Source organism: Lytechinus variegatus, chromosome 5 (genome assembly GCF_018143015.1).
Source record: "Lytechinus variegatus isolate NC3 chromosome 5, Lvar_3.0, whole genome shotgun sequence".
NCBI lineage: Eukaryota > Metazoa > Echinodermata > Echinoidea > Temnopleuroida > Toxopneustidae > Lytechinus > Lytechinus variegatus.
In genome coordinates this window covers 42,716,520-42,744,234 of record NC_054744.1, presented here as the reverse complement: position 1 = coordinate 42,744,234, position 27,715 = coordinate 42,716,520, and the positions used below count along the sequence as shown (strand labels likewise).

The following is a 27,715-nucleotide window of genomic DNA, read 5'->3' as shown; positions in this document are numbered from 1 at the left end:
CTCGCCCCACCGCTTTCTCAGTGGTAAGGTCAACTTCATATTGGTTTACACATTCAGTTTGCATCGTGTATGAGGATCGCAATTATCGATATTTCAAATATGGCGTCAAATACCGACAGTAAAATTAGTAGCAGCATGTCACTGTGGATGATATTAAGTGCCTTAGTTTTGATGTGGCCCAACTGTGTACTTTCCCGTAAGTCTAATATTGTATTTTATATTTATATATAACTGTATATGTTTGTCTAAATCAACTAAAATTCTTGTAGATTATCACCAGCTAGTAACCAGGTTGATTTTGAATATTTTGGAGTCGGATGCATTTTTAAACAATAAATATCTATATTCATGAAGATCTATATTCACAATGCGAAAGTAAGTGTAATATTGAGCGAAAATAGTTCATGGATAAGTCTGTATTGCTTCACTGTTTGTCATGATTAGGGTGAGAACATTTGCGTTTTTATTGATCTACTGGTATTTTCCGTTCGATATAAATAAGTTTTTTTTTATATCGTAACTTCAATTTCAATTTTGTTTCCCCCAAACCAAGCATGATATAACAAAATAGACTTGAGAATGTGGGTCATTACATGGGAGTCTTATTATGGTTATTAAAATAGAATCAAATTCATATAAATAACAGCTATACATGCACAGAAACCTATGTCAAATCCCTTTACATTTGATAACACCATCCCCGCTCACATAAAGAACATGCATACTGACTGGCACACTCGCACCAACACACACTCACTATCATTCACACACATAATATCAGGTCCCATTTTTCTATTAGGCATATAATACTTTATCTTTATTGCTGAAGAAGAATAAAATATTCGATCTCGGAATCGATTGCATCTTTGATAAGGGGAATCGTTCGACTATCATGACTATGAAAATGATGATACATGTAACTACACATGTCTGAATTTAACAGTATTTTATGGACATAACTTTATTGAACTTATGTATTGCATAGACTACTTCATGCTAATAATTCCCCAATCCCTTTTCAACGAAGCGAGAAGGAAGCCAACGAAAAATCACTGTATGAATATGATATATCTTGATGTCTGTATTTGCTTTGACCCATTGTTATAGTATTATGTCGATTTTGCGCGCAGACGAAAGCAAAGTCCAATTCAAATGACGTAGTCACCAACTGGTACGCCTTGGCAACACACAAAATGATGTTTGTGTCACATCATCGATATAAATAGCAATAACTCGGTGCGAAATGATGTTATGTATGAATTATCTGTAAAGGTGATCCCATCTTTCAAAATTTAGATTGTTAATTTTTGAAATCTGCCTCAGTGGCATTGCAAATTCTTTTGATTATCATTCTTGAAATTAACACGGGTTTAGTCCTCTAATAATAGTTTCGAGACCTAACTAGAAAGCGAAATTTGAACTTATGTATCATGAATGTACTCTGCAAATTCACCCTTTTTAATAGTAAATATCCTGGATTCATCGGGCTCATTTCTAGTTTTCCTCAACTTGCAAGTACATTCAGGGGGTAAACAAAAATAAAGACAAATTACTTACACTTTTTGTTGTTTCCAGAACCGTCTAAATCGGACATTTGATATTAATGTAAACGAATTTTCATGCTTGTGGAAATTCTATAATTCACATAATTCACAAAGCTCATTATTAGTGCACTCTAAAAAAAAAGATTACCCAATATTGGGTAAAATGGAAACATGCATGTTTGTTGGGTAAAAAGATGCAAAATATTTAGTAAATTTTACGCAATGTTGCTTTGAAATTTACCCTTCAAACATGCATTTTACCCAAATTGGTAAAAAAAATCCCAGCAATTGGGTAAACTTTTCTCTTTGTCTTTAGAGTGTGAGTATGATTATTACACTATTTGCCCTAAATATTCATCAAAACCCCAAAAATGTCAGTTTGTATACATTGTATATTTGTTTGTATTAATCTATATTGTCGAACTGTAAACGTTTAAATATTTTCCGATGCTTTTGATTTGATTAGAGTTGAAATAAAAAAAAAAACCTACTTGAAATGGTCATTACGAGGACCGAAAGTTGAAACAATGGCCTACAAATATTTGCCCTGATTTTGCACGTTTTGGTTTCATCTAAATTGCAGTATTTGTCTTTCAGATCTTTTAAAACAATAATCAATTCATTGTTTCCTTTTTTATTTATTAAAATGACATTTTAAAATCTGTAAACATCAAAGAGTAATTTCGAAAAACCATGCTATTTTTTCACAATATCTTTTGGTTTAAATCTTTATTCATGAATCTATTTCAAAATATATTTTTATAACTGTACTACAGCTATGTCAAATTCTGTTGCGGTAACTTAATTAGGCCTATAAATATCTCTTTAAAATGCAAAGTAAACGTCAATGAAATTTCATTACTTTTCGTTATGCTCAGTAGGGCAAATTTTCAATACATAATCTTATTGCAACATCAAGCTCTCCATAATTACATAAAATCTTGCATATACGCGTGTAAATGTTGATCATAAACTGATAAATGTACTTATAATCTCTGAAGGTAAATTGCATTTTATGTAAGCATACAGCATTGTATGTGATGTGAAATAAATGAAACTGAAAACTGAAACTGAATTGAACTGATTTAATTCAACAAAAAAGTATTTTGAGCTGGTAAAATTTCAAGATGTTATGAACTGTCTAGAGGAAATGGACAAATATAATATTGTAAAAACCACTGGAAAAGTGGAGAGGGAAGTTAGAGAAGGAGAAGGAAGTTGCTTGGAAATTCTGGTAAAATGAGGAATTAGTCCCGGAAAGAGTATTAAGAACAATTTTCTATAGATTGATATGAAATTGGACGCAACTGACTGAGACTGAATCAATGATCAAGCACAAAGGGCACTCGGTACATTTCTTTGACATTTGTCCAAGGTAAACATCACTGGTTCCAATAGGTAATAACAAAACGTTATTCTAGTTCAATATCATCATAAGTTATTTTCTCGTTCAATCTAGGCATATGAAACGACCCTGATTTACTAGAGGGTGGATATATGAGAGGGGAGGGTTTGCGTGCTAAATCGATGTCCATTCACTGAAACAAGGTGTAAACAGAAAATCACCTGCAAATTGATTGTGTTTTATTCATGCATTAGACCGTCTTGAATCCTTTCTTGCAATATTTACAGCATTTCTTTCCGATATGAATATGGATGAATAATTACCCCCCCCCCCGACAAAAAAAAAAGGGTGCACTGAGATGCAAGATGTTTTGGAAAGCAAATTCAGCAACTGATAGTGTAATTGATAATGGGAATGAAGCTGAAGACCCTTGGTGGATATTTCTGCTGGGATAAGCAGGATGAAAACCACAAGACTAAAGGAGCGTTTATGGGATCACATACATGTATTGGATGTCTTATGGTACTATGGTACGATGGTACTATAGTAAGATGCTTCTCCACCAATCTTAACCAAGAAAAGTTGTTAGATCTGATAACTTGTCAGACGAGCAATGAAACACTCTCCTAATAATTAGGCCTTCTTAGACAGGTGGTTGCTAGTGACAAATCCTTATCGACATTCTACGCCCCACGGGATTCGGGGGCATTAGGTTTGAAAAGATTTTCGCGCAGCGATGCCCATCGAGACAAAGTAAAACCAAGAAGTCTTTGTCGAAATTTGATGAATCAAAATAGCAATGTACTTTAGTCATTGAACCTGGAGAAACGACATATTTAAATTGTTTTTAAGCTCCGAAACAATTTTCATCAAAGACCTCCCAGCTGATCTTTGCCATTTTGACAGGCATTCTCAATGAATTTACTGTATTCTTTAATCCTGTCTACATCGCTGAGTGAAAACTACTTATTGATATAAGATGACGTAGAATCAGACTTTATTACAAGTAATAAACGGCTTTCCTCGAGCCAGTGATACACGTTGAAACGAAGCAAAATTGAAGTAAAGCAACTGAATAAAACTGAGAAAAAATAGAAGAAACATAACGTGACGGGAAAATGATTAGAATTAAATTAAAATTGAAAGTTATACTTATAATTGTATGCATATGAAAACAGAAAGAGGGTAGTGAATAGCAGAAAAGCAGATTAAACATAAACATATTAAGAATAAGTAAACGAATTGCAAATTAATTTTTGTTTGTATTCTCCAATGTTTGCCCAGAACGCATACATCATACACTACAGATCAAACACATAAAAAACAGTAAACGTTTGCTTTGACTAATTTCGTGAAATTTGAAAACAGTACTGAATACACACTTGCATACTTTAAAACACATGGCGTTTTTTTAACGACTCGTGATTATTTTGCATGACCATGATGCAAAGTTTTGTAATAGTTCATGGTATTTTGATGAAATATAAAAATTATAAAAAACCCCCACATGCATCTTTGAGAAACACGGCGTTGTAGACATTCTTAAATAAAAACTGTTAAAAGGGGAGTCCCCTCGATCAAACGAGTGATAATTTATCACAAAATATATGAAGCATTGAATAATCAATAAGTGTTTCTGGTGTGTAAATACTTTAGTTCATCCCTTATGATATCTCATTTTAACCACCATTCATTTCAAAACACTTATCATGTGATGATCAATCAAAATACGGTACATCATTAATAGTCTTCCGAGGCCTTATTGTATCTGAACCCAAGTGAAATGCCCCTTTAATCACAAAGAATCAAACAATATCATATTTCAACAATGCAGGTTAAACGATAGCTGTATTCGATAACGATTTTTTTTTCTCCATATTTCTTGAATTAAAAAAAAATGCGATTGTCTCTTATTTTTGCAATCTTTATCCAAGAGATATTGTAAGGGAATGATGGTGTAGCTTTCGTAGGTTTAATAGAAAATGTTTGTCATATATATAATTCTTATTTCATCCGATTTACCTCTTCCTTTCTAGAACAAAAAGGACAGCAATAAATGAGAATAAGGCACCATTTTTTTACCATAGGCTATATTATACATGTGAGCTAAAAAAAACATATATTTTTCATTTACTTGAAAGTTGATGGAGACATCCGACTTGCCGATGGTTTCTCTCCATACGAAGGGCGTGTTGAGATATACTACGGCGGCCAATGGGGGACAGTATGTGATGACGAATGGGATGATCTTGATGCACAAGTAGTTTGTCGACAACTTGGATACAGTGGTGGATCAAGTTATCCCACATTTGGATCTGGATCTGGAACTATATGGCTTGACGACGTTGGTTGTTATGGGTGGGAATCAAGGCTGGAGTATTGTCCGAATAGGGGATGGGGCGTCCACAACTGCTTTCACTCCGAAGACGCAGGTGTTTCCTGCACTGGTAAGTCAATACATACTAGCAGGTCCGTCGTTAAAGACGGGGGGGGGGGGGGTGCGACACCCCACTACTTTGAATATTGTTGGTAAATCTGCGATGCCGTCGGGAAAAATGAAGAAAAGGGGAGAGAGGAAAAAACTGAAGGGAGAAAGAGGAAAGTAAAGAGGGAGGGAAGAGGAAGAGAAAAAAAAACAAGAAAATAAAGAGAAGAAGACAGGAAGAAAGAAAGAAAGAAAGGGGCTGATGAAAATGGTCATGTTGGTGATAATGATTATGATAATGATGCAGACGACAGCGATAGCAAAGTAAATTGAGTTTACACATGATTGAAAAATTGAAATATCAATATCATTCAAAATGAATGCTCAATTTTTCTTTCATAGATTCTTACATAATCATGCTGAAAATCACCATTTAATCGGCTGATCCGGTAAATCCACTATGCCAAAGCTACCTTGAATATCATCAGCTAAATGTTTATGTATAGGTCTGGATCATCTACCGGGATCCAACATTTTGATAATGCACTATTGTATGATTATACCCACTAGAATGAAAACTTAATGTTCCAATGTTTATTCTAGCTAGATCAGATAAAAAAAAATCAATTCATCTATTGATATATTGATTTATTTATAGATGTATATGATATAATATATTGATTTATTTATAGATGTAAAATCTGTTTTAATATCACACGAAACCTTTGTTCTGATCTAACTCCAAGACCCATACAAAGACTACTCTCGTTTAAAAGTGAATGTCAAAGCGCTACGTGATCTGTCAATTAAAGTGTGCTCTATCTTGGAATACTAAAACTTGATAAACTTTTACGAAATAATAACGTTTTATTGGAAAATAATAGGACTTTTCGGTTATCTATCGTGAACTTCGAAATTTAAAATTGCCAGATTGTAGAGATACCATATAAGGCTGTAATATTGAATTTAATGGGTTTTTTTTTTCGTTGTTTTGATTATCCTACAGCAAGTGGTTTAGAAGGAAGTCTCCGGCTCGTCAATGGCAATAGTCTTTACGAAGGCACGGTTGAGATCTATCATGATGGTGAATGGGGGACCATCTGTGATGACAGTTGGGATAACTCGGATGCAAGAGTTGTTTGCAGACAACTCGGATACTCAACTGACAATGCTCGAGCAAGGACCGATGGTTACTACGGACGAGGAAGTGGTTCCATATATTTGGATGAAGTCGGTTGTTTCGGATACGAAAGCTTTTTAACCCAGTGCAGCAATAATGGATGGAATGTACATGACTGTAGTCATTCCGAGGATGCTGGGGTGTATTGTGGTGGGTCTGTAGTGAACTACTTAATTATTCTAATAACGATCATTCTCTTGTTGTCGCTCTTAAGAATGTCTCAAATTCATATTTGATAAGTGGGTATAGTGGTATATCCTAAGGATCTGTGGTAGAGTGTCCTCGTCCTTCAAAGGTTTTGCAGCATATTACATGTATTGTATAAAGAACCGACTTTGATTTCTTAGAGGAAAGATGAATATTCTGTGATATATTTTGGTAGACGGCGTATGCATATCTTTTGGCATCCTTGTGCTGAAATGACGGACGAATTAGTCAGGATTGTGATTACAATAAAAAGAACATAATTTTGAATGATAAAACTAACATCGTCGTATTTTGTCATTTCTTCTCCTTTCTCGACTGTAGGGTCATCGGATTATCCACCCCCGGTGAATCCATGGCATTCACGCATCGTTGGAATCATGTCGTTTGTTGGTGTGTCCTTGTGTCTACTGACGTTGTTCTCAATCATAGCTGTCTGGTACACTTGTAGTCGACCGAAGCCTGCCACCAATCCTACGACATCTCAGCAAATCCCTCTAGGAAACGCTACTTCTCATCCTGCTGCTCATAACACTCCTGCATCTCCCGCTACAAACGGCATGACCTATCCTACTCAGGTCACAACTCAACCAGCCACTCAGCCACCACCATCAGCTCCTCAGCAAACACTCAACAGCAATCCATATCCTCCAGAAGCTGCGGCAAGGTCTGAGACGAGTCCTCCTGAATATATGACCGTTGTGGATTCCCAGACCGACACCTTACCTCCACCGAATTAGAGCAAACCTTCATACTCTTTTGCCTAGAAATTACATTGGGGAAGGGGGATCAGTTACAAGGTGGGAACAGGCTGCTATAATTAATGGGAAATTGTGATCTTACCATGCGTTTTCATTATCTAATCTGATATACATGTATAAATCTAGAAATGTTTGTTAAACATGAAAATATCTAATAAATGTGAGTCGCAGTTATATTCCATGGCTGTGTATGTCCTTGCACATGTGTTTTACAGGGGTAGACTTGATCTTATCAGGATATGACGAAGTTCTCGACCCTCGACGTAAAGGCCTGGTCACACCGCCTCCCGATGAATTTCGTTAACAAAATTGGGGGAAAAATGGAAAAAAAAACCCAAATCAATCGAAATCAAAAATGGTGAACGGGAGCGAGCGGTGATGATTTTTTCTCTCCGCTCCACGACCGCTCCAACAACACTTGGGCGGTGTGACCAGGCCTTAAGAATGGTTCAATAATACAGTAAATATAATTAATTAACCGTATCAAAGTGACGACCCCGGATGACAACAAACATCTTGGAGGCCTTTGTCTTTTGTGAACCTCTTTTTCGACGAAGGCCTTGTTTTTATCAATTTATAAAAAAAAAACTTTCCCTGTTCTTGAACTCCCCTGCGTACATCGCGGAGCGAAATCTAGTTGAATAATGTCAACGTCGAAGAGTTTTTTTTTTATAAATCAAAGTGTCATTTTAGAGTCAATTATCTTCGAAAGAGTAAAATCTGCTGCTGCCAAGATTCCTCGTTTAATTCCATGGTCTATATTTTTACGAAATGTTCAGATGTCTTTACCGTGGATAGATTGATATTTTTAAAATAATGAGGGAGATCCACCTGAAATTAAATAGAAGAAATAGGGGAAGGAACTTGCGATGTGACGAAAGGGGGGGGGGGGGTCAGTAATAGAATAATAAATGAAATCGTATATTGTAAAGTTCAGTCAATACTTCAACTGAATTTCATGGAAATAATTTATATATATATATATATATATATATATATATATATAATATATATACATGCATACATAAAACAAATCAAAACGTGATTTTAAAGTGATTGGTTAACATTGGTTTGACTTTTAAAAAATCTGAGCTAGAAGGTCACACTTGTCACCTGTGTCTGTGATGTGTTACAAAAATGAAGCCCAGAAAAAATTGTGTTCGAAAATAATTATTTAGTGCTTCAAAAATTGAAATATGAAGTGACGGGAAACACCATCTTAATTTCATCCCATACACTTATGTGTACTTTTTAGGTGTCTATAAGACGCCTATTTACAAAATCGGGGTTTGCCTTGTAGTTTTAGCTTTTCATTTCAATAATTTTCATTTTCAATAATGGTCGTTTTCAGGGTTTATTAGTTCTAATACATGCACTTGTACACTTGTTTCATCATGGTTTGAGAATTTTTTAAATCAGCTGCTCACAAAGTTAAACAATACCTTTAAAATGATTGAGGCAATGTTTCCATTTTCGTTTTAGGTCTTTTTGTCTTACCGTTTTTTCATTCTATTCTTTATTGTATTATATTATGTGTAATTTCCTGTCATTTCCTTTTACTGTACTTGATAATACTTTATTCATATTTCATTTTATCTGATGCATTTTATTGAAGATGTTTTATCCCTTCTGACATTTTATTTTATTCTGGTTTAATGTATTTTATCGTATTCTATTCAAAACTTATTTATCTGATCTTATTCAATTTATTCTCTGGGATAAAGGTGAATCCCGAATTCCAACCATGAGCGATTACATTCTCATTGGAGAGCACTAGAAGTCAATTATTGCTACATAATATTTAATATTTTACACGGAGCTAGTGCCCATAGAAATATCAACGTGATGGAAGCTAAACATTTCCCTAATAAGCAGTCAATACTGTTTGATAACCAGTAGTCTTTCTGGTTACAAAAAGATAATAGTACAAACAAGTTCAGACTTTAACGATGAGTTTTCACAACTCTAGTAGGCCCTGCACACTGCAGTCTTTATCACTCGAAATAATGATTGCAGTCACTATTCTATTATAATTACTGTACGGGCTATATACTCTTTAATGTCTTTCAAACTAATCAATAATGTTATGAGTAGGCCTTTGACATGCATGAGTGTGGGTGTGTGAGGGTAGAAGGTTGTGATGGTGTGTGTGTGCGGTATTAATAAATTAATGTTCGTTATGATTACCTTATATCATGTATAAATAGGTCTATTTTTAATGTGCGGTCGTTTTTAGAAGGCAGGGATAAAAGGTTTTTTTATTACTCAATAACGAGAGAAAGAAAAAGTTAGTTGGTAAATCCTTGTAATATTCCTGAAACTATATTCTTTTTATGAAGAAAATTATGATTCACAATTAAGATTTTATATCAAATTATTAGATGCATATATTCTATACTAAAATTATACTTTTAAGAAATTATATATACATTTGCAACTTGATGCAAGTGTTATTCTTATTACGCCACATTCGATTTCGAATGCACCATGTATATACTCTTACGCTCGTATGCCTACTATTAAATTTTATCATATATTCTTCTCTTCTTTGGAAACTCCTACTACGTACAATAAGTTATGGTCAATGCATTGTCATTAGGCAGTTAGGTACGTATGTCCTTTGTCCGATTCCAGTAGTAGAACTTATCCTTACCTGCAAATTAGAAGAAGGCGATTCAAGCTGACTGTAAACTTGTATTTTTTTATTTGCATCGCTCTCTGCATGCATGTATACAATGTAAAAACTATGATGTCACGCCGTGCCTGGTAGTAGCAGTATTGGAAGATCACAGAATCAGGAGTTAAAATTACACCAAAGCATCGAATGGAATCCGACATCATCTTAAAATTCTTTCATTCAGTCAAAGTGGGAACTTGGGTTTTTAGAATAATTGCACACATGATTTACAAGGGATAATATGATGGGGAAGAATGTCAAGGTCCAACAGTTTATATTATCTACAACATCGCAAAATGTATGTGGGGTTTGGAAGTGACGCCAGTTCATTTTTGCAAGGCAACATTTCCCCAAATTGGACATGTTTGCAATATTACCTTGTAGGCACGCTGTCAAAAAACAAAACTGTAAAAAACAGTAATCATTTATGGCAGCTGGGACGCACAAACAGTATGAACTGCTAAATTACGATGGGCTGTAAAATGAAAAAAAAGAGAGAAAAATGGATGACTGTGAAAAAAACACACACACTCCATTTTAACATTCATTTAACATGAGATTCGCCGTTACTTTACAAATGCGAACACTATTTATACGATAGATGCACTGCAATCAATGTAAGAAACACGATAGTTCGTTATTTTTTCACAAAGATTATAATATTTTACTGTGTTTTACATTTAACTTGTAATTCTACGTTACATATCACTACATAAATACGTTTGATCTGTTAAATCATTTGTCGTCTGCTCCCAAAGGATACACTTTTTAAATGTTTCAATGAGTTAAATCGAGCAGTTCCTCCTTGCATTTAAATGATCATAGTTTATTTACTCTTTATGCCTTTTAAGCTCTTATTACGCTATAGTTTAGAACAGTTTTCTATTTTGCTTTTATTTTGCTAGTTCTGAGCATAATGTTTAACAACAATGATGTTAACTAATTGTTTGACACAAGAGAAAGTAGCCTAACAATGGTGTTTTATTAATAATTTACTTTACACAGAAACACCACATTTCATTCTATCATTGCTTATGCTGCTCAATGTACTTAAAATCTTGTTTGTATATGCATCGTTGTGTATTCTATGATTTTTTGTTTTTTAATACGGAGACTGAATCTTAATAAAGTAATTCTGAGTTTGAATTGAATTATTATGATTATGAATAATAATTATTCATCGAATATTTTTGTAAAATTCAACTGAGAATTTTCTTTAGAGGACAAGTAAACCTTAACAAAAATTCGATTTGAATAAAAGGAGAAAATTCCAGCAAACATAGCGCTGAAAATTCCATCACATTTAGATGTGAAATGATAAAGTTATGACACTTTAACTGCTGATTTCACCAGCTATTATTTTGTATTTCATTATAACAAATATTCTAATTTCTCTTCATTGTCATGTGAAACAAAGATTTATTCCTCCCTGAACATAATGCAATACCATTGTATTGACATTTTGTGGTTCGGTCAAGTTGGCCATTTTGTCAATCTGTAAAGAATTTAATACAGGCTAATTACAAAATAAATACCTTATGGGTGAAGGACATCACTCTCTCATTTTGCATATCAGTTGTGCATACATGTAAATCTTTTTTTTTGTGAAAATAAGCGAAGCTTTTGAATCTCATAATTTTCTTATTTTACATCCGATATTGATGAAACCTTCAACGTTATGCTTATTTGATTTTTCCCTATCTATTCAAATGGAGTGGACTTGACCTCTAAGTGTAAAATTGCACATTATAATGGGAAAATTGAGCACTCATTAATTATATTCCTAATGTTGCTTTAGAATAAATGTACGACTATTCTGAAATGACAGTAAACGGATCATTATTATTCAATGGCTAAATTTTTAGGCATCAGAGATATCAAATAAAAGTACTAGTACATGAAAATTTTCTGCTTAAGGAAGAGAAAAATAATGAATAAAGTGTACAGGTTAGTAAATGTTGAAATGTGATAGTTTAGGATTTGATTTGAGAAAGAAAACAGAAAGAGGATCACACTAAGACTTTCAGGAAACATTAGGATGGAAAGGTGTGAGCGACAGAAATAGAGAGAGAGGGAGAGCGAGAGATTGTTTTGTTTTTAATAATACCCAAACAAAGGAAAATTAATATTCCAAACTTATACAGAGCAAACAATGCCATGTTTGCGCTCCCACGAAACAATTTTGTACATAATTATAAATGATAAAAAAATTACACCAAGATTCCTGACCGCTTCTCTAGGAACAATTGAAACATTGTTTACATTAGCATTTTTTAATCACCTAAGAAATCGAGATATTAAATATGTACGACCTCGGCGTTAGGATCATTCAGTTTGAGACAATTGGGAAATTGCTCCCTGGAAATTACATGTGCACAACGTCCTTACATTTGACAATATATCTACGAATGGGGACAAGAACACTGTATATGAATAAAATTGGGTCGACTACCGAACCTTTAGGCACACCAATCCGATACATTACCCTATATCTGAATTGCAGCATCCTATCCAATGCTATTTCCGGTATTTCTGCAAATTTATTTAGCTCTAAATGACAGCAGATTTTTGTTTAAGACTAATGTGCAAAATACCTCCTTCAAGAGATTTTTAACGGTCCAAGTTATGTTGGGAAACAAGATCAGAAATATACTTCTTTACAAGAGACGAGGGAGTCGAATCTGGTATATTTATTTCCTAATTCGACTCTGAATCGTGAATTAAGTATTTTCAGTCACATCTCACTATACTTAAGCACAACCTGTTCACCTGTAAAAGAAAACATTTATATACTTTACAAAAAGTAAATGTTTCAAGGGGAGTACCAAGCTTCGACGGCAAGAGAGCACGGACGGTACTTACTGACGAAATGTGCGTATTCTCTTAATCTCAAGACTCCCTCTCGGTTCAGACCAGCCTCGAAGAACTCATCAATGTACATGTATCTCCTCCTTCCGAATCCTCTTTGCTCTATCCTCTGTCATCACTTCGTCATATCCATCCCGAATAAGGCGTCCGTACTGTGCTGTATCGAACTCGGTCAGTGAATTCCAAGCTAGAGTTACTGAGGAATTCAGACGCTCCTCTTGTAATCATTGTTATGCAAATCGGATACCTCTGCTAAGAAAGAAAATATATTAGTTGTAGAAATTGATTTCTTGACAATACTTTCGACCAGCATAAACGTCGTTAAATAAACTTCATGAAATTGCTTTCCTGACTTTGGAATTGGGGGACGTCATGCGTACTATTCAAATTATCAGAAATTTTCCTTATCTTCACAGTAAGAAATGTTTGAACCCTAATGAAGCACTTGTACCAAACTTTAGGGGTGTAATCTTGTACCCTACTGCACCCTAAGTGGCAAAAGGTGAAAAAATGCACCTTTTTATCATTAAATGCACCGAGAAATCGTCGCTCGTACCCTAATAGTTGCAAATATGTACTTGATAAGGTGCATAGTACTTGACATTAAGAAGGGGTTCAAATTTGAACCTTTATTACATTGTTCAATTTCCCACCACTAGGTGCTTAACATAGCTAAATGCACCCTAAAATGAGCATAATTGCACTCATTTTGTACCAACCCTGAGGGTTCAAATTTGATCCCCTATTTCTTGGTGTGTTGTTGACAAAGAAATGTTAAAAAATTATCTGAATCAGTATCGTAACTAGGAATACTCAAAGAGGGCGTAAGCATAACACCGTTTTCAAATTCGTGAAACAGTTCGCTGGAGCTATGCCATTTCACTGACTGTCTTTTGATGATTTTCCTTCTTTCTTGCCGTCAATGAATTGCGATTTTAGTAAGAGTCTTCCAAAAGATCAAATGATGACACCCAAAACTTGTTGAACGCAGTATATAAATTGATAGGTCAATTCGTTGCCCTTATTTTTGTTCTCTCGGATTTGTCAAGAGCCTCTCATGTGACTAATCATAATCATACCAAAAAAGAAATAAAATTCCTCCAACATCAAAATATACCTAAAGTCAAAGTTTTACGAGTGAGAGTTTTTAGTTTATGGAAAACTACTCTGAAAGCTTCCATCTGTCATCCTTTAGCAATTAGACATTATATCTGTTCAAAACGTTTCTCGTAGCTATACGGACTTATCAAATTTTATCGCCATGCATTTTACTTCTGTCTGATGGCTGTCCATATACATCAGTCTCATTTCTACAAATCGAGGTATTTCTTGATCTGGTTCGACTTATCTTATCTCTCAATCTAAATCCTTCCATTCTTCCTCATTTTTCTCACCCTCTCTGTCTCGCTCTCTTGATGTCCTATTTTCTTTTTCTTGTTGTTACTTTTATTGTTTGCAAAGTGTACACACATAGGCCTACTGGTAGAAGAGTGGCGAATCAGAGGATCGTCATTTATTGAAAATGGCGTCAACTATTGGCAGCGAAACGGGTAGCGGCCGCACACTGTGGATGATAAGTGCCTTTCTTTTGATATGGCTCGAGTGTATATTTTCCCGTAAGTCAAAAAGGATTTATATATATATTTTGTATTCGTATCTCTATATCATAACCATATACATTATTGTAAAATGTAAAGGCCTATTATTCTTATGAAAGAGTGTCTATTTGTTAGACTGAATAAAAGTCGAAATGGTTGATTCTCATTGATAATTTGGTTGATATTATCACATTGACATACTGTCTACTGTATGTTAGAATTTGGGTGAGAAAATGTCGTATTTTACTCTTACGTTTCTTTTGAATCTAGTGAGTTTATATTGCCAAAAAATAAACAAATAAAATTGTTAGGTATGTGGAAGAGACCAACGGGTAATAAAAATGAGATCAAGTTAACACTATTACATTGATAACACAATTGTAGGGATTATCATACAGAAATATTTCAAAACCTATGTAAATTCCTGTAATACATTATAATTACCGCAGACCAGACATCTTTTCCTAATTTCCATCCCTTAATGTATCTCTCATGATTACTAAAATCAAAATATCTTCTTCCATCTTGAATTATGGGAATGATTTTACGATGAGAATTACGTTTTCATGAAAGGATCATAGTATTCGACATACTTATACTGATGAAAAACTAAGTCAATAAGTCTTGTTGGTTGGTAGATATAAATTCAATATAACCAGTATAAAAAACAATATCTGCATGAATATAATATTATACCGATGTCTATATTTTAAGTGTTCAGTTGTTAATACATGCATTTCTTCAGGTACTATTTTTCTGGTTCGCTGTCAATGCAGCGAACAAATGAAGGCGAAAACCATTGCCATGATTACTTAACAAATATAGTCGTCAACCAAATACACGGCCGTGTGCTACGCCTTGGCGACACACACATAATTCTATTGATATTATTACGTCGGAGATATAAATAGCAATGATCTAAGGAAAGTTCAAATTCTGTTGGAAGTTATTTTGAAATTTCCGCTCACATCATAATAATAAACTGCTCAATATACATCTTCTGTCACCAGATCCTATTCCATTTTAAAAGATAGTGTTCTAAGAATTAACACGGGTTTAGGCCTCGATCAAACAAGAAAACTGTGGTACGTCTGAAAATGTATTTCGATCTTGCTCAAAGGTAAAATTTTACTTAAAACTACCACATTTGTAGCTCTATATTTTCCTCATTGATATTGTAATATGTTGTTTTAAATGAATTCACCTTTTCCTTCTCATCGTAAACACATCTACCATTTTCCATTTGAGGCCATGTGCAAGGCTTTCACCTTTCAAGGTGAAAAATTGAAAAAATATAATGGTATTCCTTATATGATATAAACTGCTAGTTATAATCACTATCATTCACATTAATTTTGTTATTATTCACATCATTATAGTCATGATAGTTATACATGATATATCATGAAATTAAGTTAGAAATTTTGATTTTATTCCTTGACCGCTTCACGAGTTGTCAATATTCTTTTTTTTTTAAAAGTGGAAAACTTTTGTTTACACACACACACCCACACCCACAAAACCCATATATATATATATAATGTAACACGTGTAATTATGTTTTTATGCGATTAAAAACATGAATTCATCAAAATGATTTCATAATATATTCGTTCGAATTTCAATGACGTGAAAGAATTTCTTGAAATCGAAAAAAAAACCAAGGCTTTAAATGTCACGATGTAGCTGCCGTCAGTTTTTAGAAAAAAAAATAATAATAATGATTGCTGCTCGAAACTCATCTATTACGATGATACACAATGTTACGTGAAAACCATGCATTTTTTTCATTTGCTTTAAAGTTCCCAGTGAAGGGGATATCCGCCTTGCAAATGGTTTCAGACCAAACGAAGGGCGTGTCGAGATCTACCACGATAGCCAGTGGGGGACAGTATGTAGGGACGGCTGGACTGGTCTTCACGCAAGAGTAGTTTGTCGACAACTTGGATACAATACTGGCGTTGAGAGGACGAACCTCCAATTCGGATCTGGATCTGGACCAATATGGCTTGATGACCTTTCTTGTGGTGGATTTGAATCAAAGCTGGAGGACTGTAGAAATCCTGGATGGGACAACCACAACTGTGTGCATTCCGAAGATGCAGGTGTGTCATGTTCTGGTAAGTCAATACCAACGAGGTAAAGTGGTTGTACATTTGTCTAAACAGCATGACCAAGTGAACGCTCATTGACAGATTTTATTTATTATATACAATGCGTATCGAAAAGTTTACAAATAGACATAATGCTGACAAATTTTATATTCATAATATCCTGAAAATTTTCCACTTTTCAACACTGATGCAGATCTCTATAAGCAAATGACAATATAACTGTCGTCAAGTCTTTCCGCTTGAGTGAGCATTAATTACTTTCGAAAAGTTCGTAAAAAATAATTTGCGCAGAACTTGAGTGCCATTGCGCCACCCCACACACACACACGGAGGCCATCGTGATGATCTGCTTTTCGCGGGGCTGTGATTCACATGAAATGGCTTAGGTTTGATTTATTTTTGTAAATCATTGTCAAGCTTTCATAAAGTGTAGAAAAACACATATTTAATGGATTCTCAAGGCTGAGGATGATATGATTTGAACAGATATAGAAAAATCAAACAAACAAAACGGTGAAAATTTGATAAAAACAGAAAAGGAATAACAAAGTTATGGCATTTTAAAGTTTTGCATTATTCTGGTGAAGTAGTTCTAGGCTTATCTTCATGAATATTCAATAAGCAAATTGATGATGTCATATCCCCACCTGTTCTTTTGTATTTTGTTATATGAAATTAGGTTTATTCACATTTTCTCCTTGAAAAAATAAAAACATTTGATTGAAAACTGATTAAATGCATTACATATTCATTGCTAAAACCAATATTATTATAAGAAAGACATATCATTCACACATGTATGAAATAATGAAATAATTAAGATTTAATGTAATAACATAAGAAAAGGGAAGGCGCGCGGGGATGTGACATCATCAGCCCAACTAATGAATATTCATGATTATGTGCATATCACTGTTTTCACAAAATATTGCTTAACTTTGAAATTTAATAATTTTGCTATATTTGTTATCGGATTTTGATTAAATTTTCCGCATTTGGAGCTGTGAATTTTACTATATTTGTTTAGATATAAATATTTTCAGCCCGGAGCATCCCTTTAAATGTGGTCTCACTTTAAAATGACATGAATGTCAATAAACTTGAGATGTCTGTAATAAACTTTTGTCTACATTCAGTTATGCCGTACGGTCGGTTTGGTTTTGCCCCTTTTTTCCTTGACAAACTGTGAAAATGAGCATTTCTGTGAAAACCGATTTCTGCGAGCTTTACAAAATGGACAGCGCTCACTCAAATGTAGCATTTGTTCAAAACTTTTACTTTCATTTGATAGATGACACAAACACCCAATATTTTTCAATTCCCAGGAATTTTTCAAAGTGTAAACTTTTATTTGATACGCACTGTATAATGTTTAGTTCTCATTAAAAGTTGCGTTCTATTATCACATAAAAAGTTGACAAAGGTGACAGTGATGGTTTGTTTTTTGGTAAAGGTGGTGGTGATGATGATGCTGCTGCTGATGATGATGACGACGATGATGACAACGCCGCTTATCATGATGGCGATGTTTATGATAATTAAACGCTTCTTCTATTTCCTCTAGTCTCTGAAGGAGATATCACCCTTGTTGATCTAAATGGCTTCTCAAATACAGTCGAAGGTAGAGTTGAGATATTCCATAATGGTGATTGGGGGACTGTCTGTGATGATGATTGGGGTCACTCGGATGCCAGGGTAGTTTGCCAACAGCTTGGATACGTTCTTGATGAAGGTAAAGCAAAAAGTGGCGGTTCATACGGAGTAGGATCCGGCCCCATACACTTGGATGGAGTGGCTTGTTCTGGATTTGAAAACGTCTTGACACAGTGCGACAGCAATGGCTGGGGCAATCATAACTGTATTCATAATGAGGACGCTGGTGTAGATTGCTCTGGTAAGTTGAAAAATAAGTGTTTATGGACATATATTAATGATGTTGTTCATAATGATGACGATGATGATAATGATTATTAGCGTGAGGAAGATGACAATAATAACAATAAATAATAAATATATCTAAATATATTAACAACAATAATACAAAGTAATTATAATTATTTTATTAAGGATTTTCATCATTAATGTCATCTTCATGGTAGTAGAAATGATTACTGATCCATATGATATATATATATACATATATATATATATATATATATATATATATATATATATAGGACGAACATCAGCAGATAGTTATTCAAAAGTATTGAGTGTATACATGTACGTGTATATTCATCAATAAATTTGTGTTCCTGGCTGAGAATATTCATATCTGAATAAATAAAGTAAAATTCACAAAGCAAAATGCTGAAAATTTCATCAAAGTCAGATAACAAATAACAAAGTTATTGAATTTTTAAATTTAGCAACACTTTGTGAGAATAGTTTTATGCACGTCATCATGAATATTCAATAGGTTAGCTGGTGATATCACATCCCCACGTTCCTTTTTCTTATGTTATGTCTTGAAATAATGTGTTTCATTTTTTTCATGCATGTGTAAATGATGTGTCTCCGTGATGATGAAATAAGTTGCAGTAATAAATAACTAATGCACTTTAATCAGTTGTCAATCCAATTGTTTGTTCTTGCGCTGCAGTGCGGAATCTATATATGCCCACACCAGAGAAGTGTTAAAGAACACCAGTTTCCGTTTGTTATACCAGATAGGCGTTTATACAACACCAAATAGTATTAAAACAGCATCGGTCAGATTCCAAAACAGGGGAGCGTTTCATGAAAGGACTTGTCGGACGTTTTATCCGACAAGTCCCATTTTTTCCGACAGTTACTATAGTAAAAGTGCCTCTCAGCCAATCAGAATCAAGGAAAGATGTCAGATCTGACAACTTGTCAGACAAAAATGTTGATGAAACGGTCCCCTGGTGTTGTATCAATACTTCCCTGGTGTGAAATTAGATTCCGGGCTGGTGTTAAATCAAGACCGGAGTTTTCGCAGTGTGGTAGAAAAAAAATTGAATTAACCTTATTTCATATAATAAAATACAAAAGAACAAGTGGGGATATGACATCATCAGCCCACCTACTGAATATTCATGAAAACATGCCTAGAACTGTTGCACCGGAATAATGGAAATATTTGATATTCAATAACTTCTTTACTTGTTATCCGATTTTGATCAAATTTTCAGCATTTTGCTCTGTGAATTTTAGTCTATTCATTGAAATATAAATATATTTCCAGCCTGGAGCATCCTTTTAAAAAAGGTTTACACCCCATGTTGTTGTTTTTTCGTCCAACAGTCCCACTATTCATTACATTATAGTTACAAACTCTTTTCGTTTACAAAAATTCATGAGATGATATCCGAGAAAGAACAACACAGTTTTGATAGTCCTATTGGAAATGGTTTCAAAGCAGCATTCGTCTATCTCCTTAAATGCAATTATTAAAAAATAAATGCATTTATTTTCCCCCATTAATATCACGAGTGTCCTATTTATAATTCTATTTTAAGCGCCTGGAAAGAATGACTTTTCTTTTTGTGTGATGTGAAGGGAGGGAGGAGGCGAGTGCATGTGAGGGTGAACATATCTGTGTACAGTATATAGTATACTAAAGCTTAGATATATCAAGTGACCACGAAGCGACCAGGTTGATTATAAAGTCATAATGGGATTATGATTGAAATCTTCATTTTTTTTTCTACAGTCTCTGAAGGAACTGTTCGCCTAGTTGATGGACATGATAGATATGATGAGCATGCAGGCAGGGTTGAGATCTTACATGATGGTCAATGGGGGACCGTTTGTGATGACGGTTGGAGTGACTCTGATGCAAGAGTTGTTTGCAGACAGCTCGGATACACGACTGACAATGCTCAAGCTGTGATCGGTGGTGTATACGGACGAGGAACTGGTCCCATATATCTGGATGAAGTCGGTTGCTTGGGACATGAACGCTCTTTAACGGAGTGCAGCAATAATGGATGGGGTGTACATAATTGTGTACATTCTGAGGATGCTGGGGTTCAATGTGGTAAGTCTGTAATGAGTTACTTATTGTTAAGGAACATGGACCCCTCTCATTTTTATTCCGTGGCTCTCATCATCATTATATATTATTATCATCTATAACTGTCACTTCGGAAGGGGTTGGCAGCTATGCACCTCCGTTGCCCTCTGTAAGTAACCCTTGGTCTGAATTCTAATTAAGACGAGTCCATTTCTCGATATCACCAAACCTTTTCAAAGCTTCTGAAGCCCCTTGATCATGTTGATCAAACCAAATGATTCACTGTCTACACTTTTGTCGTCACCATGCATGCCCTAAAGCAAGATCTTCTATATTCCTCCTTTTCTCATCACACAACTAGAGTAAACTATTCTAATCTTCTGTTTTGCATTATTCAGTTCACTTTCTCCCCCCCCCCGTGAACCTCATTGTTGCTAATTTTCACCATCCAAATGATTATCATCATTCCCCAAAAAAAAAAACTACATCTCGAAAGCTTCCAGCATCTGTTCTGTTTATTTGCATAGAGATAGATGGTACATTTACAGATTCTACATCCCAGGTCCAAGTTTATCTGCTACAACACATTATCTTTTCCATTTTAGTGAACACTGATATGGCACTGAAAACTTTCATCAGTTGGAGATGATTAATTAAGTAATTTTTAAGCTTCCACCAACCATAAAGGACAGGTCCATCCCGACAAAAAGTTGATTTGAATAAAAAGAGAAAAATTCAACGAGCATAACAATGAAAATTTCATCAAAATCTGATTTAAAATTAGTCATGACACTTTTAAGTCTCGCTTAATTTCACAAAACAGTTTTATTCACATCCTGGTCGGTATGCAAGTGAAGGGACTGGTGACATCACTCACTATTTCTTTTGTATTTTATTAAATGAAATATAAAACATTCAAATGTTCTTTCCGTCGTACTATGAAAAAAGTTTTATCCTCCCTGAACATGTAGAATTACCATTGTTTAACATTTTGTGGCTCAGTCATGTTGGTCCTTGTTGTCAAATCTGTAAAAAATGAAATATTTCATAATTCAAACAGTAGAAAACAAAAAATAAATAGTGAGTGGGGGACATCATCAACCGTCTCATTTGCATGTCACTGTGTTGTGTATACACTGTTTTGTGAAAAATAAGCGAAATTTTAAAATGTCTTCACTTTCTTATTTTACATCCGATTTTGATGAAATTTTCATCGTTATGCTAGTTTGATTTTTCTCTATTTATTTGAATCAAATTTTTTCTGGGGGTGGACTTGACCTATTTAATGATTAATAGAGGCGAGCTTTCAATCACTCCTGCAGACTTTCTCAATCCAATTTCTCAGTCACAAAGCCCCCTTTTAAAGGTCGAATAAATAATGTTATACACCAAAATTTATAATATATAGCCGAATAAATATGCGAAATGTATCATATATCAAGGCTAGTTTGCATAGGTACAAATATTTATGGAAGGAGAATTTCTTTGTGCATAGCCAGTCTGCGACTCGAGCTGGGTATATAAGTTTACGTTTAGTCAGAAGTGGTAAGTCCACACTTCGTTACTCTGGGCCATCAAAGACCATACCCATTTAATGCTGATAGTCCACAAGTGATCCCTACCTTAAAATATCGAATGATTTTTACATCTAAAAAAATGTAGAGACAATCAAGACATCACATCGGAATCACAAATTTATTTTCTTTATTTCTGATTTTTCTGCAGGAGGCCGTCTTGAAGGAAGTATCCGGCTCGTTGATGGCAATAGTATATACGAAGGACGGGTTGAGATCTATCATGCCGGTCAATGGGGGACAGTATGTGATAATAGTTGGAATGACTCTGAAGCAAGAGTAGTTTGTAGACAGCTCGGCTACCCCACCCACAAAGCTCAAGCTAAGACCAGGGCTAAATATGGACAAGGAACTGGTCCAATACATCTTGATGACGTCGTGTGCTTCGGATCCGAAGCCTATTTAACCGACTGCAGCAAAGGGGAATGGGATGTAAATTACTGTATTCATTCGGACGATGCTGGGGTTCAATGTGGTAAGTCGAGCGTTACAGAAGCAGTCAGCCAGTACTTAGTGTTAAATGAATATGTACAGTATAACCAACCATGTATGTCGCATGGATTGAAATAAATTCAGGTTGCACTGGATTACAGGCTACCAGCAGCAGATCGAATACCTGACCTGACTAGAGGATAAATTCTTTTCCATTTACGCCATACGATGATAATGAAAGACGTTTTGAAATAATCAAAATGATTTCCCTCCTTTTTTCTGTTCCAGTGTCAACCACAGTTCCACCGTCGGTGAGTCCATGGCATTCGCGCGTCGTTGGAATCATGTCGTTTGTTGGTGTGTCCTTGTCCCTACTGACGTTGTTCTCTATCATAGCTGTCTGGTACACTTGTAGTCGACCGAAGCCTGCCACCAGTCCTACGATATCTCAGCAGATTCCTCTAGGAAACGTTACTTCTCATCCTGCTGCTCATAACACTCCAGCATCTCCCGCTACAAACGGCATGACCTACCCCACTCAGGTCACAACTCAACCAGCCACCGAACCACCACCAGCGCCTCAACAAACACTCAACAGCAATCCATATCCTCCAGAAGCTACGGCAGATTCTGAGTCGAGTCCTCCTGAATATATGTCTATAGTGAATTCCCAGACCGACACTTTGCCTCCACCGAATTAGAACAAACCTTAACCGACCTCTTTTTTTTTTAATTTAGAAATGACAATTGGAAGGGGCGGGGTCAATTACATGAACAATTCTAGAAGACTCTTGAATGGCCTCGGTGAAATTAACAATGTAAACAAAATGGCTAATCCTATTGTGATTTTTCACTGCTGACAGGCTCTATTGTTTAGCAGTCTATATCGTCTATCTTTTGTATATTCCTTAACAAAAATTACTCAGCCTTATAAAATAGGCATGCCTATCAAAGCTTTACTGAGACATTCTGGAATATTCTTAATCATTATATGCTGTGAATATCCTTAAATATGAAATAACTGAATAAATGAATGTAATTGCTCTCACAATTCTTATATTTAACAATAGTATTTCAATATCCCTGAGTTTTCAGAATTCTTCTACTAAAAGAGATTTTAACAATATCTAAGAACAACCTTTCGAGCGATTAAAGACTGCCACTCGCGATGGAGCGTTAGATGTTTAATGAATATTATAGCATTAACTTCAATCACAGAAAGGAATTTGAACACAACACTCCTACTGATAACGTATTTAGACAGTGATGAATATTCATTTGGAAAAAGGGTCAACCACATAAAAGTGGGGCCAGGGATGCCTCAAATCATGTTATGCAATTAACCACTGTTTGGTGGCCCTCCGCTCGATACATCATGATTGATCCCTTATTTATTCTTTACCTGTTCATAACTGTTTAGTGAAAATGCATTTTTAAAATTGTACTTAATATGCTTCATTATTCAGTGTTAAGCTTATGTGATGTTTCCCTTTCTTTCAAAATAGTGTTTGCTGGGATGGACTTGTCCATGATTAACGTTGTTAATATGCATGAAATTGTGCAATATATATAGAATTCATCTCTTGGCTTATATCCCATCTCGGCCTTCCGTGTCTTTTGGCCTCGAAAGCATACAATCAACTTCTAACTGTATGTTCAACTCCAAAGCATATACCATATTATATTTAACTTTTTTTCAAGAGTTTCTATACATTTATTATATAATCAAAATAAATCTACAACATATAAACGTAACAATGTGACAATTTTATAATCGGATATAACAGTGTTTAGACTAGACATACGTAAAATATTGTAAGTGAAGGTATAGTCATTAAATAAAACAAAAGATACAAAGGGTAACTAAATTGATAGAATGTTTGAATTATTCCAGCCAGCAATTTAACATTTTAAATGGTAACCACCGACAGTATCATTGCTTTTTAACCGAATCATTGCTTTTTTAAAAGTATCATTGCTTTTTAACAATCAGCACCGTCCTAATAACACACACACACACACAAAGAAATCGTGCTACAAAAGGATCGGATTTCTTCGTACGTATTTTCTGAAACCTTTTTAAAGCGCACAGTATATTTCGAGGGGCAATTCCTGCCAGGTACCAATTAACACTACCAAGGAAGAATGCAGCATAATTTAAAAGGGAATGAATACCCTGGATAAATTATACTTAAACAAGTCAATTGTAGGTAAATTTACATGGAGGTTTAACTGGAGGTTGATGATCGATCTGTAGGTAGGAGTCCCTATGTTTACGTACATCCAAGTAGAATCCACAAATTAGCATTGATTTATCAATCAATAAATCATTTTCTGCCTATTTCCATCGGATTCCTATGTAGTTATAAATCTCTCGTGTCATATGTTATGTATGTGATTATGATTATCACTTTTTGTCACTTCCAATTAAAGAAATAGAATACGAACTCATTTTTTTGGATCTCGTAATTTGTTCATGGGTATCAACACAAAGACTTTTACTACTTCAGAAAAAAGCTTTGCGCGTTATTTGCCATTCTCATTATCGGGCACATACGAATGTGCTTTTTAAAACTCATGGAATTCTTAAGATACATGATCTTTACCATTATAATCTTGGATCTTTTATGTTCAACCTTAGTAAAGATGAACTACCAGACGTATTTTATTCTATGTTCACACGAAATATAAATGTACATCACTACCCTACAAGATCTGCTGGACTTTTTCATTTACCTAGAACAAGGACATTATTCACAAACAAACTGTTCATATCTTCTGGTATCAAACTTTGGAATTCACTTCCGCAAACTTTACGAAATAAGCCAACTATTCATAGCTTCAATAGAGCACTTAAAAAAATCTAACCAATAACTATAACACTCACATCATTCATCATACTTAGGATATCTTATGGATCTTCTGTCCCCCCCCCCCCCACCTCCTGCCTTTATTTCGTTTCTTTTCCTGTCTCCTTTCATTCGCTCTACCTGTGCAGATTTTTTTTTTTTTTCTTTTACTCGTTTTTGTCCTTTGTTGTTGTTGTCTTTTTTTGTTCTTGTGATATTTCGTCTGTCTTGTTTTGGTATAACTTTTTGTCATGTCTTGTTCTTGTACCGTTCTGTCACGTCCTGTTTTCGCAACGTTTTTGTCTTGTGTGTCCTTTTCACTTTTCTTCATATCTTGTAATATAATCCAGCCTTGTTTATCTTCTACTTGAAAGAATATGTAAAAAATATACATATTTAACAAGGATTTACATATAATTTTTACAAGAAAGATATGATGACTTGTATATTATATATATTTTGAACTTCAACAAGTACGATATGATTTGTATATTATATATAGATATATATTGTTTTTTTGCATTAATATGTCTTATTTATTGAAGGAAACCTTCGACAACAAGCTTTGCTTTCCAGAAGGTTCCTATTTCATTTCAAAATGTTATATTATATTTTGCTTTACTTTGTAACTTTGTTAAAATTTTGGAATGAATAAATTCGTTATCAATCAATCAATCAATCAATCAATCAATCAAATATAGATTCAGATCAGAGAGGCAGCGTTTCATTCTAAACACAAGTGAGTGTCATTTCTATTGAATTACAACTTCGGTGCTACCTTTTATAATTCAAGATAAACTTAAAATCCCATTTTCATCGAAGAAATTTGCCCTAGTAAATCATTTTCATAACCTTTGATACTTCAAAAAAAAATCTTTTTGTCAATATGTTTAAGGGTGTCGTAGAAATTTTCACAGATCGGTTGAAGGCTGCCTTTCTGATTAACCTCGGACCAGTCGTTATTGCAAATCCACTGGTCAAAGTGACGAATATCTGACTCCCTCGTAGGTCTGGTATTTTTTCCTGGCATCTAAGACTGTTAGTCCAATCGGTGACGAAGGGTTCATTGTATTAAGGCCTGGAGGTTGTTAGTAATGATCCGATCAAGAATCGCATCACCCTTTAACATTTGTAATTCATGTTCATTAGGATGTAGCTTGTGTATAGGTTTATAACCTCCGTCTTTTATTTATGAATTCGCGACTGAGGAGAAGTAAAAAAGGTGGAATTTGTGTATTTTTTTTAATTATCGGTATTGTTTGTTTGTGCACCAATCTCCTGGCCATCTTCTAGTAAATGCTGCTTAATTGGATCAAATGGCGGAGACACATTTGTTTTATCTCACACCAATTGGAGAAAGATTAACGCCACACCATGTCCTAACACAGTACAAATAAAAACGAAATATTCCAATCCCATCTTTCACGTGCATTGCAAGACGAGTATGATGAAAGAAACCGGATTTCTTTTCAATTGAGCGCCATCTGGGGACATGTTATAGCATTTCCAACATTGCAGTGTTTTTGTGTTTTTCTACAGTTTTGACAGACTACTATCATCTACTGACATGTATATGAACTATATGAATTAAGATGAACTGTAGTGTTCTAGAACCACCTCCATCTCCTCAAACGTTATGAATATTGATAATACTACAGGATAAACGGCGTCAAAATAAATGTGCCGGTCTTCCTGCTTCTGGTCTTCTGCCTTTCGGTGATGTCTTTCCGAAAGTAAAGAATGTAATCATGTGTCAATGAGCAAAGCCAGGTACACAGCAAAAACTGTGGTGTTAACCGGTGTACATAGAGGACCACACCAGTTATTTTACACCGGTGTTAAATTGGTGGTGTTAGTTTTACACCTATAAGTGTTATTACAACACATTTTGTTGTTACATTTACACTCTTTGGTGTTATGTTTAATCTCTAGGATGTAATTTTAACACCTCAGGGTGTGGTCCTCTATCAACACCAGTTGGTGTCAGGTTAACACCACAGTTTTTACAGTGTATGTCAATAAGCAAAGCCAGGTATGATGATGAAGAAGAGCCATAAATGTGAATCATCAAGGCTGATCACACACGCAAACACACCCTTCCTCACACACCCCCACGCACCCTTCCTCACCCGCCCCTTACACGCACACACATGATGCAACGCTTG

The 27,715-nt window shown here is 34.8% G+C and overlaps 1 protein-coding gene across 1 annotated transcript; it reads left to right on the top strand.

The window, feature by feature from the left end:
- Positions 1 to 25,029, top strand: LOC121415464 (deleted in malignant brain tumors 1 protein-like). Its single transcript, XM_041608667.1, has 9 exons — positions 1 to 196; positions 5,031 to 5,336; positions 6,321 to 6,644; positions 7,023 to 7,436; positions 16,405 to 16,722; positions 18,281 to 18,610; positions 20,393 to 20,719; positions 22,421 to 22,744; positions 22,990 to 25,029. The coding sequence occupies exons 1-9, from the start codon at positions 70 to 72 to the stop codon at positions 23,400 to 23,402; spliced, it is 2,883 nt and encodes a 960-aa protein (XP_041464601.1). The 5' UTR covers positions 1 to 69; the 3' UTR covers positions 23,403 to 25,029.
- The last annotated feature ends 2,686 nt before the right edge of the window (positions 25,030 to 27,715 follow it).

Excerpts from the sequence above, each read along its gene's own strand:
- LOC121415464 (XM_041608667.1), top strand. The coding sequence starts at position 70 with ATGAGGATCGCAATTATCGATATTTCAAATATGGCGTCAAATACCGAC. Across the intron at positions 197-5,030 it reads GCCCAACTGTGTACTTTCCC|TTGATGGAGACATCCGACTT; the intron begins GTAAGTCTAATA and ends TTTACTTGAAAG. Across the intron at positions 5,337-6,320 it reads CGCAGGTGTTTCCTGCACTG|CAAGTGGTTTAGAAGGAAGT; the intron begins GTAAGTCAATAC and ends ATTATCCTACAG.